General features: G+C 39.2%; 1 protein-coding gene across 1 annotated transcript in view; it reads left to right on the top strand.

The window, feature by feature from the left end:
- Positions 1-14,690, top strand: part of PDE4D (phosphodiesterase 4D) — a 285,677-nt gene that overhangs the window by 90,394 nt on the left and 180,593 nt on the right. Inside the window, exon 5 of the mRNA XM_039243827.1 lies at positions 597-646. Within this exon, the coding sequence (XP_039099758.1) occupies positions 597-646 (50 nt within the window). The remainder of the gene's footprint in view (positions 1-596; positions 647-14,690) is intronic.

The following is a 14,690-nucleotide window of genomic DNA, read 5'->3' as shown; positions in this document are numbered from 1 at the left end:
GGCAAGCATCAGAAAAATCAGAGAATACAATATAAAATCTATTTAAGTACCTTTGGTTTATAGTATTTCTGAAGTCTCTATAGCATCTATTTGTACAAAGCATTAATATACCTCTCTTAACAAATGTATCAGAAATGTTTCTCAATATAAGGAAGGAGAAAGGAGTCTACAAGGAGTCATTCACTTCTGAGAATTTGTGTCAAAAACAAACGTTTTTCACCACTGTATTAGGGAAACCACTTGTAGCTTGACTATTTTTCAAACTCACATGTCTTTGTTTGCTCTGTAAGCCCTGGTTTAATTGAATGTAGTCAATCAATAAGAACTTCCTCATCTATCATGTTCCTGTGACATTTACTTCAGCTGTATTTGCCCGAAGTTCTATCACTATGAGATTTAACTCTTTGCTTTTTTGACATGTGTGATATTAACTATAGCCTAGGAACTAACTGGCTATCTGAGAGAAATCTTCATTTGCATGCCCCACTTTAAAAATAATCCTTTAAATTAAAATGGCATATCTGAAATGACTCTGAGAGGCCTGAGATTAACATGCACTGCATATTTACTGCTTTGTACTTTCCTCTCTTTGTCAGAAGATCACCCATGTGCAACCAACCATCCATCAACAAAGCCACCATAACAGGTAAGAAAGATCTAGTAGCTTACTCTTTTTATGTCTAGGAAACAAAATCCTATCTCCCAAGGTTCAATATAACACTAACACTGATTTTATATTGCAATTCTATAATTTTAAGGAAATCGTTCCAATTTTCTGTCTATTGTCATATCTCTCCTTCATCCCACAAGTTCTCCATTTACGCTATTACTTGGGAAATCTTTACTGATGTGCCATCTTCAAAGACCATTTAAATCTGTGCTGATTGGGAGAGAGAGTGCTACCTCCAAATGTTGACCATATTGTTTCCAGGCTTATGCTAATATATGATGTTATTGTGTGGTAGTTTGGTTTAATGAAAGTGAAAGCATAAATAAAAGGGACCTTCCTGGTTAATTGATATCCCAGGTGTGTGTAGGAAGGAACACCATTCCAGAAGTCCCGATTTGGACTCAGAATTGAGAATAAATTTACTCTGGGAGAGGAGAGAAGAAGTAATTATACAACACAGGAAAGTTCAATGAGATCAAAAGAACAGATGTTTGGGGAAAAGAAGGGAAAGGAAGGATGAGGGACCTAAAGGGCAAAAAAAAATTATCCCAATTCCTATTAATCTATTTTTGACATGGGGCTTGACCTCAACTGAACCAAAAACAGAACAAATGATCTCATTTTGCTGAATCTGAAAGCAAATTGAACTCATTTAATCATTTCTTGAAACCCCAATTGATTCATTAAAATAATTGCCTGGAAAAGAAAACCTATGTTTTCTAAAATTATTACCAGAAGAAAATTAACATATTCTCCAAACAGACCATTACTTCATTTGATTCAAGTGCCTTCCTTGGATTCTAACTCAGAATATTTTGAGGGCTCCTTATTAAGCTTATTAGTGAGTACACTTTGCTTGAAAGTTAACTTCACCATTCAGGTCAGCAGTTTTTATCTGGTCTCCTTTTGCGGTCACTACATCAGAGTTGATTCTGGAACAGTTGGAAATGTCGTTCTTTTTGGAATGTCTTTTGAAGGGGACTTATGTTTCGATGTATATTCAATGATTGGTTCTCTTTCCCTTGTTTATCTTTCAAGATCTTATTGGTGATGATTTTCGATTGTCGTTTCATACTGTATGCCTTGTCCACCATCTTTCTTCTTGTCACTGGTCAAGAGATGGACTGAAATTCCTGTATATTAAAATAAGTTCTTTCATTAACAATTTTTTTTTTCCAGAAAGCCAAATTCAATGTCAATGAGCCTCAACTGAGAATAAGGGTGGAGAACTGTACGGCTCTGTCTCTCTCTGTACATTTGCCTATTATGTTGAAGGACAAGCAGGCCAACCTTTGTGAGCCTGCAGCTGGGGCTTCTAGTGAGAGAGGCTACACAGAAGCTGGCCCCCAGTCCTGCTTCAGGCCCTAGATCTGACCCCTATGAGGAGGGGCCACCCCCACCCCCACCCCTGCTATTTTTGCCACAGGCAGGACTCGGACATTGTGGTTTGAACAAACACAGTGCTATTTTGGTTCCTGGATGCTTGTGTAGCTTGAGGTCACATGGAAGCCAGCCCCACAGGAGCGTCCTCTCCAGAGAGCAGCTGCAGGTACCAGTGGAGATAGTTGTGTCCATCAGGAGGTGGTGGGTGGTCAGTGGTCCAGGCAGCTGTCCAGCCACCCTGGAAGATGCCTGGAAGTGATTAAAGGGAGACTAATTGCACTCAGAGGGCACAGACTTTTCTTAAACACATGTGAGAGACCCTGTAGAAGCCCCCAGAAATATTTACATAGTACTGAGGCCTAGAAGCTATACCAGAGGGAACTGTGAGCCATTGAAATCTGAGAATTAAGGTCAATATGGCCTCATTTGTACCCATAAGCTCCTGACCTGAGGCCTAGGGACAGTGGGGCTACAAAAATATCTTATCTAGGAAGGGAAACTAATTAACTGTCATTAACTGCTTAGTGCAGCCGTGTTCATCACATAGCACAATAGGAAATTAACTAGAAAATGGGAGTCTTTTTCCTTGTCCCAGCCTGGCAAGCCAAGGTGGAAAAGCAGACTGGAGGCTGTGGGAAATGAGGGCAATAGCAGGGAAAGGTCTCCTTCTCCGAGCGCATTCTGAAAAAGTAGGCCCTTAACATAAAGTTTGGTAGAAGTAGGAGTTGAGATGCACGGAAAAGTGAATTCTCTTCCTCAGCAGCCGACTGTTCAGGACCTATACCCCCAAGCTCACTTCCCTTGTTGTTAGAACCCAGCTATATTTCTGTCATGGTCCTGGGAATGGCAGAGAGGAGTGTTAAAAAGAGTCAGCGGGGCACCCCATAAGATGAACCTGACCTTCTTAGATATTTTGGTTGGGATCTGGAGGAACAGTGTAGCTTATGGCAGAGTCCATGAGTAGTCCAAAAGGCTGTTGTAGTACATAGCTCCAGGCTCCCCTGGAGAGCAACCCCAGAGAACATCACGGACACGCACCCCTGGAATTGTGTAGCATGCGTGCCCTGCCTGTCTAGAATTCAAATCATGCTCTACCGTGATAGCTGTGTGACCCTGAGCAGGCCGCATACCTCTCTCTGCCTTGGTTTCCCCATTTATGAATTGGGTATCATATTTCATACAGTTATTGCTAAGTAAAAGGAGTTCATGTATGCATGCTCTCAGCATCTTGCTTCACAGAGCAGGCACTCAAGACATTTTCCCTTTTGCTTTGCACTTGTTTTTACTCTCTGTGTAGAACAAGGGGTGATGGAAAGAGTAGGGCAGAGAGATGAAAGGAGGAAAAAAATGAGAGAAAGACGGCATGCAGGGTCATCAGAGATAAAATGGAGAGTCCTCCGGAATGGTCAAAGTGGACACGCTTCCTTGGTGCCTGTCAAAAATGGGCCCTCCTATTGCTCCCAGCGCTGTGTTCCTACTTTTCTCACTGCCGTACACACTTGTGGCCTGTGATGTGGGCAATAAAGTACAGCTCAGAATCATTTTCCAAATCTACAATAATGGCCTCTCTATAACTTTTCCAAAATCAACTGTTTGATCTCGTAAAAAGAGGAGTTAAGAACTTTGTCTACATATGTCCCACTATGTTTTCTAAAGCTTTCTCCCACAAAACTTACAATACCCTTTTCTCCTTTGATATTATTCCATTTGACGTGTGTTTTAAAGCCAGGAAAGTTTGATTTTATATCATTAGGGTTAAAGCATGGAAGTCACTTGGCAGTTTCTCTTTCCATAGCTAATGTACATTTCCAAATGTCCATTTATAAGAGTCTCATTGCTAAAGAGCTATTTTGCTCATTAGTGTGATATAACAAAAACATGGCGTGTTTGCAAACCCTGTGTCTCTCATTTGCCTTTATTCCCTCATTTGAAGGATGTAGATATGAGTAGCTAACTCTCAGTGCTGCTCCACAAATTCAGGGAGATAAGTTAGACAAAGACCAGAAGTCAGCAGGTTATGAGTAACTACCCAAGTGTTTCTTCCTATAACCCTAATCCATGCCTGGCATCTGTAGTTGGTGTTGTTCTTAAAGCTAACTGGAAAGCATGTAGGGTAGAGGAGGAAGACACTGAGGATGTGTCAGCCTTTCTGGAACATTTCATCTATGATTGTTTTTAAGTGGTAATCATGGGACATTTTTAGGAATCCTTGTATTACTTAGAGCAAGGCTCAGCTACACAGGTCCTTAAGGGGGAGAGAATAGTAGAACTAAGGAGTGTGTTGAAACATGAGGGGGCAGCAAAGCGTCAGAGATGGCGAGCCACGCTTTTCTGTATTGGTTTTGGAGTACAGCTGTCTCTCTTTGGACACAATTCGTCCTTTTGAGCATTTCATTTACAAAAGATGTTAATTCAGGAGAAGCTACCTCATAAAATCCTGTCATGTCTTCACAATATCACTTTTCACTATGTTTCTAATTGCCACATTTCCAATCCCTTTAATCATTTTCAAATTAAGGATGTTCATGCAAGAATGCCACTCAGAGAAAATTTATTTAAAGTTCTCTATCGCAAAGATGAGAAAACTAAGACCTAGTAAGAGTAAATGCTACTTAGACATGGATCTAGGGATAAATATTTCTGAATTCAGGGGCCTTCTTACACCCCTATAAAATCATTCGTCATATAAAGGTAGCCTTCAGGCCCACCAAAAAAGTGTATTTTTGGAGAAAGTAAAAGAAGTATCAAAGGGTATTAATTTCTGAGTAATTGATATAGAATTGTATTTCTTATACATAAACTTGAAAATTAGAAAAAATCCTGTCACATCTTCTCCCTGGACAGGTCTTTATATTTAGAGCTGTTTCTATTATATTCACTGAATATAACCTCTAGGCTCTCAGATAAATTGAACGTGGTGGTTTAAGGCAAACGGCCTTTGGCTCGAGATTTTAGAAAATACAAGTTTTTCTCTCTAAGTGATAAAATGAGTATAATTGCTTACACTTTACCTGTAGAAGGAGACATGTGACACAGTGACCAGAATAAAGCAAAGTTGATTTTAGTCCAGAAATATTTGGTGTGAATCTCCACTCCACTTCATATATATTTACCTAAATATTCACAACTCCTTAAAAAACGAGTGTATTCTAAATAGAATTTAGTCAATTGTTAAGTAGAAGTTATAAAAAGTAAATTATCCAAATGATACTAATCAGTCGAAACACAATGAGAAGAAACTTAACCTTGTATGTTTATTGTTCTTCTAAAGCACAAAGTCATTCCTAAAATCCAACAAGGGGGAAAAATGAATCAGTTACTGTGTTATTATCTGAACTAATCATTCAACATTTTGAGCTTATTAAAAGACAACAAGAAACTATTTTATGGTGACAATAATGATGCTAGGTGCTTAGCTAGGTCCTTTTATGTCTCCGTGTGTGTGTGAAAGAGAGAGAGAGAGAGAGAGAGAATAACAAATAGTGTATGCAATATAAAAAGAAATATATGTAGTAACATAATAATTGAAAGCAAGATCTGCATAAAGAAGGCAAAGGGGTCTGGGCGAGAGAGGCCCAAGGAGACACTGGACTGAATTGCATGTGAGAGCTGAGTGCATGGAGGAGCAGGAAGACCAAGCCATTCCACACAAGTACTCATCCACTGGTAGCAGGCACTGCTTCATCATGTAATTCCTTCTTTTCCCTTTTCTTTTGATAAGAGCACATTATAGCAGGACTCTAATAATTGCAGCAAATGAGTGCTCAGTTGGCTTTTTTAGAAATGTGATTGAAAAAATGTCGAGTACATGTGCTAACTTGAAAGAAAAATTGATTGTGTATGGGACTGTTTGTACATTGACTTAAAAAAAAAAGTGCTTATTTTTGAGAGAGAGTAAGTGCGGGAGGGGCAGAGAGACAGACAGAGACAGAGAATCCCAAGCAGGCTCTGCACTGTCAGTGCAAAGCCTGATGTGAGGCTCAAACTCCCCAACCATGAGATCATGACCTGAGCCAAAATCAAGAGTCAGATACCTAACCGACTGAGCCACCCGGGCACCCCTGTACCTTGACTTTTTTTGCTTATTTTACTTTTACACTTAATACATCTAATGACTATTGAGTGTTTTAAATTTGTTAAGCCAAAGAAGGTTACTTTTATAAAAATCCCTTCATTAAAGACTTCTCCAGAAAAAGCATTGAATTAAAAGATTTCCTTAAATACATGAAGTATGACTATATGATTATTAAACTTACAATCTTTTAGAAGCTTAAAAGTCTGTTTCTTTTCTTACAAGCTAACTTGTTTTGCCTTTCTATACTTTTATTTAAATATATATAGGTATAAGTACATACACATGTGTATATATATATATGTATATATATGTAAAAAGAACAAGTCTATCTAACACAGTGACTTTTCAACCAGGAAGTGATTGAAATAATACTTGGTGTTATAAACAGTGAAAAAAAAAAAAAAACAAATGCATAATCATGGGGAAATTGAATCTCTATTGCCTGAATATCTGCTCTGGGTATTTTGTTGCATTAATTGGCATGATTAAATGAAACTGCATATTATTTAGTCAGCCAGTAAAATGATTATGAGGTCAAACCTATATGACCTATCATATAGGTCAAAAACCTAGCTTTCCTTTTATTAACTGTGTAATTGTGGGAAATATACTTAAAATCTCTGAACATTCATTTTCTCATCAGTAAGTTCTAAGTCAGTGGTTGGTACACAGAATGTATTCAACAAGTGGTAGATACTGTAAATGCTAAAATTGTATTATGATTATGATTATTATCCATTTGGTGAGCATATCCAAATGTTTTCTGTGTATCTTCTATATGGCCTGCAATAAGGTAGGTTTTAGAGATCAAGATATGAGTAAAATGTGACTATTGACATCAAGGAATTCACAATCGAGGGGAGAAGAAATCATGAATAATTATATAAAAGCCAAGTGGCCATGGTTAAACAACTTCAAATACAGGTACTATCTATGGAAAGCTCTTTGATGAGCTTTGAAGAATGGAGAGTTTGTATATAGTCAAGAGACAATCACCTGACCCCAAGGGGCCAGCAAGAGTGAGGTGTGGAAGCATGGGGTTCCAGTCAGATCAGCGGACTAGGGACAGTAAAGGACAAAGAGAGATGGAAGTATATGGAGCTACAAAACAGGAGGCCGCAGGAGCAGTGAAGAGTATTGGAAGCCAGTGTGGACCATGGTGGACTTTATTTTATGGGCTAGGGTAAATCATCAATCATTTTTTTAAGTGTGTTTATTTTGAGAGAGAGAGAGAGTGTGTGTCTATACATTTGTGTGAATGGGGGAGGGACAGAGAGAGAGAGAGAGAGAGAGAGAATCCCAAGCAAGCTCTGCACTGTTAGTGCAGATCCCGAGGTGGAGCTGAATCCCAGGTACCATGAGATCATGATCTGAGCTGAAAATAAGAGTCAGACTCTTAACCGACTGAGCCACCCAGGTGCCCCAAATCATCAGTCATTTCTATGCAGAGAAGCAAGTATATACTTTATAAAGACATCGTTGGAAGCAGGATAGAAAACAGAACAAAAAGAAGAGAGTGGAGGCAGCCCCATACTTGTTAGGAGGTTGTTATTTGTCAAGTACACGCTAAAGATAATGCGACTCTGAACTTGGGTGGTGGTGTCTCCAGTGAAGATGAGGGGATGGACTGACAACTGTTTTCAGAGACAGACTTCAGAAGACTCAGCAGTTGATTAGCTTGAAGAGTGATGAGAAAAGATGTGAAAACTAAAGTCATATACACACAGTGGTCATTATAGCACATGTATATATGCATAAAAGATGGAAAACAACCCGGTAATAATAAATAATGTAGGAATGCTATTTTGTTATAAAAATCTATAATAAAGAGGTTTTTAAATGATTTATGAAAAAAATTTTAATCATGTAAAAATGCTTCTATTTTAAAGAATGCATGATAATGTGCTAAGTGGGCATTAGGCACACATTTAATGCATTTTAATTGTGTATAATGGATTAAATTTAAGACATTCTTAGCTGTTGACTAGTAAGTATCAAAGACAGATAGCTTAATCATTTTACATAGAATCTCGTGATAAACATGTAGGTATTTTTCAGGCCTCAATTGTCTGCCTCTTCTCACTGGGAAAAGGTACTAATGAGATGCTGCCTAATGATGTTTCAGTATTAGGGAGCCACAATGAAGAATTAACTATGTTTACAAATAACAGTATCCTTCAGATAGGACAGTACTCTCTCTGTTGATTATTGAGCCTCTGACACCCATGGCTTGACTGTTCTATTATCCGCCCAGTGATGAGCAAAGCCACCACAGAAAGAGAGGATCTGAATGTCACCCAAGTTCATTGCAGCCAACATCCCTTATTCACTGCCCTGAGTTTGAAAAGGGCAGTATTTCCCAAACCTGCGGGACCAAAAGGGATCACCAGGCAATGCTTGAAAACAAATAATAAAGGATGGATTCCCGGACAGCCCAGGACAGAATCTTCGGGATAAGGCTCACAATCTTTATTATTAATGAGCGCTCCCTAAATGAACTGTTTGGTCAGCCAAATTTGGGAGAATAATGGGATACTGAATGATGTGGATGAAAGTGCCTATGTACAGTACGGTCATTGAGTTGCTTGTAAGTTGTTGGAAAATCACTGTCTTTCTGGAAAGTGTATTAGTGACACCCATACCCCCATGTAACAAACAACGCAGTCTAGGATAAACAAGATACTGTGTGTGAAGTGCTGTCTGATTAGGAAGGAAAGACAAGGTGATATTATTATCAGTGCAAACCACGTCATCACGGTCGTCATCACTGGGCTGTCATTGCTGTTATCTCTCAAAATGTATACAAGATTTTAATTAGACCAGCTTGCTCTTCTCCTAGAAGAGAAGTATTATGTCCATGTTTGTGTATGGCACAGGGAGCCGCCTGGGAAATGTTATGTTTAGTAACTGTATCATTTTTGTCTTCTTAGACACAGTACCAAGTTTCCTTTAAAAGAAAAAAAAAAAAAAACGAAAGAAAAGAACGAAAACAAAAGCTGCATTCTTAAGTCTCTCCCTTTACCCGCAAAGTGCTTCCCACCCATGTATTCTGTAGAAAATATTCTAGGCATACTCAGAAATACATTACTGTGGTGGGTTAAAGCAATGAAAATTCCTTTGGGTCTAATTTCTCAAATTTTACTGGTTAAGTGTGACACTGAATTGTTTGACTCTATGAATCAACAGAGAGTTCACTTCGAGCAGCCTTCTTTCACCATCTCAGAAAATACTTATAGAAAATCACCTGGAGACATAGGAATACTAATATTAATAAAAGGTAACATTTTCTGACATTTAATACTTACTGAAGACTCTACATGCATAATCTCCTTTAAACTTTAGGAGGATCCAATATATAACCTACAAATGACAAAATATAGATTATAGCTGGCTCAATCTGTTCTCATCTGCCTCTTCCCTAGGATAGGTATTCCCTAGGAATTTATTTTCTTGTTCCTTTTTTTTTTTTTTTTTTTAAGGAGAGCAGAAAATAAACTTATATGGTCTTGTTATGAATGTATATGAATGGACAATAGGAAAAGGGGATGGATGAGGTCTGGGGTGGCTGGGTGGTTCAGTTGGTTAAGCAACTGACTCTTGGTTTTAACACAGGTCATGATCTCATAGTTCATGAGTTCAAGCCCTACACCAAGCTCCGTGATGACAGTGTAGAGCCTAGTTGGGATTTTCTCTCTCTCTCTCTCTCTCTCTCTCTCTCTCTCTCTGTCTCTCTCTCCTCTCTGCCCCCCCTTTCTCAAAATAAATAAACTTAAACATTTTTTTAAAAAAAGAGAGGATGAATAAAGTCTGTGGATACAGAGAAACCTTTGGGACACCATAAGAACTCAGCTACATAAGCTAAGAAAAGGATTCCTGCCTAGGATATAGAAGTTCTGAAGCATTCTTTAATTCCTGCCCTCCTCTTCTGGACTCTCTTGAAGTACCTCCTGAAAGTGCCCTGGGAGGAACTTCCACAGGGAAAGTACGTGTGGTCTGTGTGAAAAGTGCCTCACACAGAGTATGTCAGAAATTAGGGGCTAAGCAGTGCTTGAGGCTCAGCACTCATCTTGCTTCAAGGACCACTTTTAACCCCTGAAACAGCACCTTCTACCAAGTGATAAGATTCATCATGTCTTTGTTTTAGACTCGCCATAGGCCCTTCATGCCTGTTATCATTTTCTTGGGTACTGTTTCTAGCCATGAAGTTCCTTAGCTCTTTATCCCCCAGATGTACTTCCTCTAGATATTTCTGCTGCCTGACATCCAGTGCTTTGTAATGTGCTATCCCCTCTCTTTGTCTGTGGTTTTTTCCTGGCACTGTGGGCACTCTGGAAGTATTTCTAGTTCACTGTATTCTACATGGGTGCTTATGACTCTTTCCTTCTGATAGGCTTTTGATATTTGCATATTGCACACTGAATTGTCCATGTGGAGAATCTCTTTTCTGTGTGCCTTCCTGGGTTTGCTCTTTCTTTCTCTGTTTCCAGGATGTGAAAGACTGTGTTTAGGCTCTGGGACTCAGTGAGGCATAAAATATCAGAGCTTTAGAACCATCATCCTAGAAGTTTTCTGAATTGCAAAAGATAAAATGTGTTTTGTAGATTGGCAAAGAGCATTAAGTAAAAGCAGAGGGTTCGTAAATGCATGGATAGACGAATAGCTAAAATAAGGACAGGGGGAAGGAAGTGAGGGAAGAAGAAATGAGTCGGGATGAGAGGTCTTTTTCCTAGAGAACCAGGAAGATGTCCACACTGTGATTTAGCTCAGACATGGCAAAGGGTCTAGGACCCAGTTCATGAACTTCGGGAAACTTACCAGCACAAGAAAGTAGAAGACAGAGTAGTAAAAGAGGAAATGTCTTCCAAATAACTAGAGAGGGTGACAGAAAACGACTTTCAATCCTGGAACTGAGCGCTCCAAGTTGAGGAACTGGTGACTGGCTTCTGAGACGCCTCAGGTCCCTGACATGTGACTGTGCTGTTTAACAAGAATTGTTTACATACAAATAGACCTAGGTTTTCTTTTCCTGCAGGTTTTTATTTTGAAAAAAAAAAAAAAAATTCCACGCTGTTGTAACTTTTGTTTGTCAATCTGATGCACAAGTCGAAACGTAAAGGAAGAAGAGGGCTCAGAAGTCAGGAGATCGGGGTTTCAAGAAAGCCTTGCTCTCTTTCTCACCTGCTTACCTGCTTTGTGACCTTCGACAACTTACTCTATGCCCCGAGTCCTTTCTAATTAAAATGCAGTGAATAATCATAATAATACCCTTCTGATTTTGAGGATTACACGAGATAATGCATGCAGAAAATTTGTCACAGTGTCTGGTAATAATAAATGCTAGCTCTTACTAAAAGGTGAAAAGTGCCTTATATATTGACAAGCATTACAAAACTATCAGTAGACACTATTGTACTATTTGTGTTGATCCTCAAAATAGTTACCTTTGTAAAATGTACCTTTTTTTTTTTTTTTTTTTTTAGTTCAGCTGCCACTGCTGAGATTATTTTGGAAATGGTTTTAGAAACAGTTTATAGGCCAGAGAGGAAAGAGCCACCTCATTGGCTTACTGTCATGTTTCACTTTTGACCAGAAATATTATTTCCAATATGTTTACCAACCCTACTCAACACACAGGATGTCAGAGTAGCCTGGATCAGGCTAATTCTAGAAATGAATCCACTCCAAGGGGTAAGACAATTTTGGCGCATCTGGAAGAAGTATAACATAGACGTGAGAAGGCAGTCCCGAGACGAGGACCTAAGATGGTAGAGCGATGGCAACATATAGAATAAGCATATAGATAGGTTTTCACAGGGGCCGCTTTGAAAGAATCAGCTTCGTCTGAAATCCTGTCCGTTTTTAAGGGCAATGCAATGGTCTCTCAGTCTTTTTGCCTTTTCAGTCATACCTTGTACGGTCTGTGTTTCTAAAGATCTTCTTAGCATAGTTCTCTTCGCTGGAAACTGCTGAAGGTCCTGGAGGTAGAGGAGAAGGCCAATGTGTCCCAGTCCTACTGGCTGAGAGAGGAGCCCAAGCCCTCATCATTTCAACAGGAAGGGCAGCAGAGGAAGTCAACCTGGCATTTTGCTACAAGGTCATTTCTCATTGCATCTGTCACATTCTTACTGGTCACTTACAGTCCTCCAGCATCCTCCTCTTTGAGGATTTGCCCAGTCCTCTCCTAGGCTGGCTTACACCCTCCCCTTAGACGGTGGTGTATCAGCAGCAATCCTCCAGGTGCAAGGCAAAACCCAACTCTGCTAACGTAAGTAAAATAGAATCTAGTAAAATGGAATCTAATCTACTTAAGTAAAATAGAATATTGGAAGAATTTCCAATTCCCTGAGAATTAGTGGGGAGGCTGGAGGATCAGGGTTGAAGGAATCCATTCATCTTCAGAGAGCCAGAAGGGCACAAATGAAGGGAAATTCTCATGGTAGGAACAATGTAGAGAGCTTCCCGTTTTAAGTTTCTTTGTTAATCTGCGTAAGAGTCAAATTCCAGCAGAGGGATCTAAATGGTCTGGTTTTGGGTCTTGGCTAAAGGAAAATAGAGCATCTGGCTGTTCTGCCACACGATGTAACATAATGTAGTACTAAGAGCCTAAGTTATGAGGCCAGATTGTGTGGATTCATATCCCAGCTCTGCTGCTCACAGATGCTTTTCTTCAAACACTTCATTTAACCTTTCAGAGCCTCAAGGCCCCAGTTTTTGAAGTGGGCATAGTCGTAGTAATTATCTCATAAGGAGTTCATGAAAATTGAGATGATATTTATGAAAAACTAAGCCCAATGCTTGGCACATAGGAAGCACTTGATCACTTTGGGCTATGCTATTATTAAAATTATCCAATGGAGGCACCAAACAATTTCCTGAAACAAATTAGGGTACAGTTAGAAAAGAGAAATAAATGATGGTGGACCCCAAATTATTATTGATTATAGTGAGAAGATTGTGTGTTGGCCAATAAGAAGATTGCCCACAACACACTTTGCTAATATATCTCTCAGCTTGCTGTTCTTTATAAGAATAAGGTTTTTAGGAATGTGGATGGCACTTGTTCATCATTGCGTCCCTGGGAATCCAGTTCCTCTGTAGGCACAAAAGTGATGTGATTACCTGATCATTTGATACACACATGTTTATTGATACCTCCTTTATGCTTAGTTCTATGCAGGGTTTCATGATCTATCACTGTTGGTTTGCTTATAAGGAACCAAAGTGATTCCAAAGGAATCCAAACTTTAGTTATGGATATCCACACAGTGGCCCTCATCAAAGTCCTCTTAGAAATAGCCTGTACCCCCATTCTAGCAAGGTGAAGGCTTCCTAAGAAGAAAGAATCTGAAAGAGGACTTGAGGTCCATGGAAAAGGCATGTTGGTCCATTAGAGGCATGAGATGAACTTTGATTTCTGAAGACAAATGGAAGCCCACTGTAGAACACTGTACTACTCATTTGGAACATCTGAGTCATCGTAAGGAGGAAGGCCTAACCCCCAGCTGTGGGGAACTAAACTGAGTTCCACATACTGGGGCAGAGCCACTGAAGCACTGACTCTCTTAACTAAATCCTTCTACCTGACTACCATGCTCCCTACCCAATAACTCTGACAGCTTCGGAGGCCACCCAGCTCCAGCTTCTGTTTCTAAATCTACTTTCTTTGTCCCAGCCCTGCCCCCAGATCTGACTAACTCTGGCCCATCCACTCAGCCTCACCATGCCATGTCACCCAACACAAGGAAAGCATTTTGACTCAAAATTGAAAGTAGAGGCAGCCTTAATATTACTTTTTTTGAAAGGTATGTAGGTTTTTCCAGGGGAACAGCTAGGCACTATAAGAGGGTGGGCTTTAGTTTCATTCAGTCAATACAGAGAGTCTAGTATATGCCACTTGATAACCATTTCACTTTGAAGCAACATATTCTCTGAACCTCAATTTGTCATCTATAAAATGTAGATTAATAATTAACCTACCTCAGAGAGTTATTATAAGGATTAAATGAGATGAATAAGCACAAAGCCTAGTATCTGGTACATAGTAGGGACTAAAAAAGGAAATTCTATTTCTTGAATAAACCTTTTTTTTTTTTTTTTTGAGTGAACAGTGAGTTTCAGAGGTAAATGAATCCTCTTTGCATTTGGAAGCTTGACATAAGGAATGATGAAGTAAACAACTAAGTTTCTTTTAAAATTATTTTCCTTTACTAACTTGTCTTCTATTGTCTGTGTTCATACACACTAGCTGTGCCTGCAAAAATGTTTCCATGGCCAGCTTTTTTCTACATGTTTAAATTCCTAATTGTGCACACAATCTTAGTCACTATATTTTCATATGCAAGCAATTAAGACTCATTTAACAGCCCTCCCTCTGGAAGGTTTTGTTCTCCATCTGCCATAAATCAGATTCCTTAGGAACATGTTTGATTTTGAAACAATGTGAAAGTACTGTTCATTTTGTTCAAATTTCATTTATGTACCATTTTGTAAAGTGATGTAAATGGACAGCCACAAAAAGCTCAGCAGCTGGTCAAAACAAGACATCAAAGAAACCATTGAAAT

This window comes from Hyaena hyaena, unplaced genomic scaffold (genome assembly GCF_003009895.1).
Source record: "Hyaena hyaena isolate Hyena2069 unplaced genomic scaffold, ASM300989v1 scaffold_232, whole genome shotgun sequence".
Lineage (NCBI taxonomy): Eukaryota > Metazoa > Chordata > Mammalia > Carnivora > Hyaenidae > Hyaena > Hyaena hyaena.
Note: the sequence above shows the minus strand (reverse complement) of the source record. Positions and strands in the feature narration are given on the sequence as shown.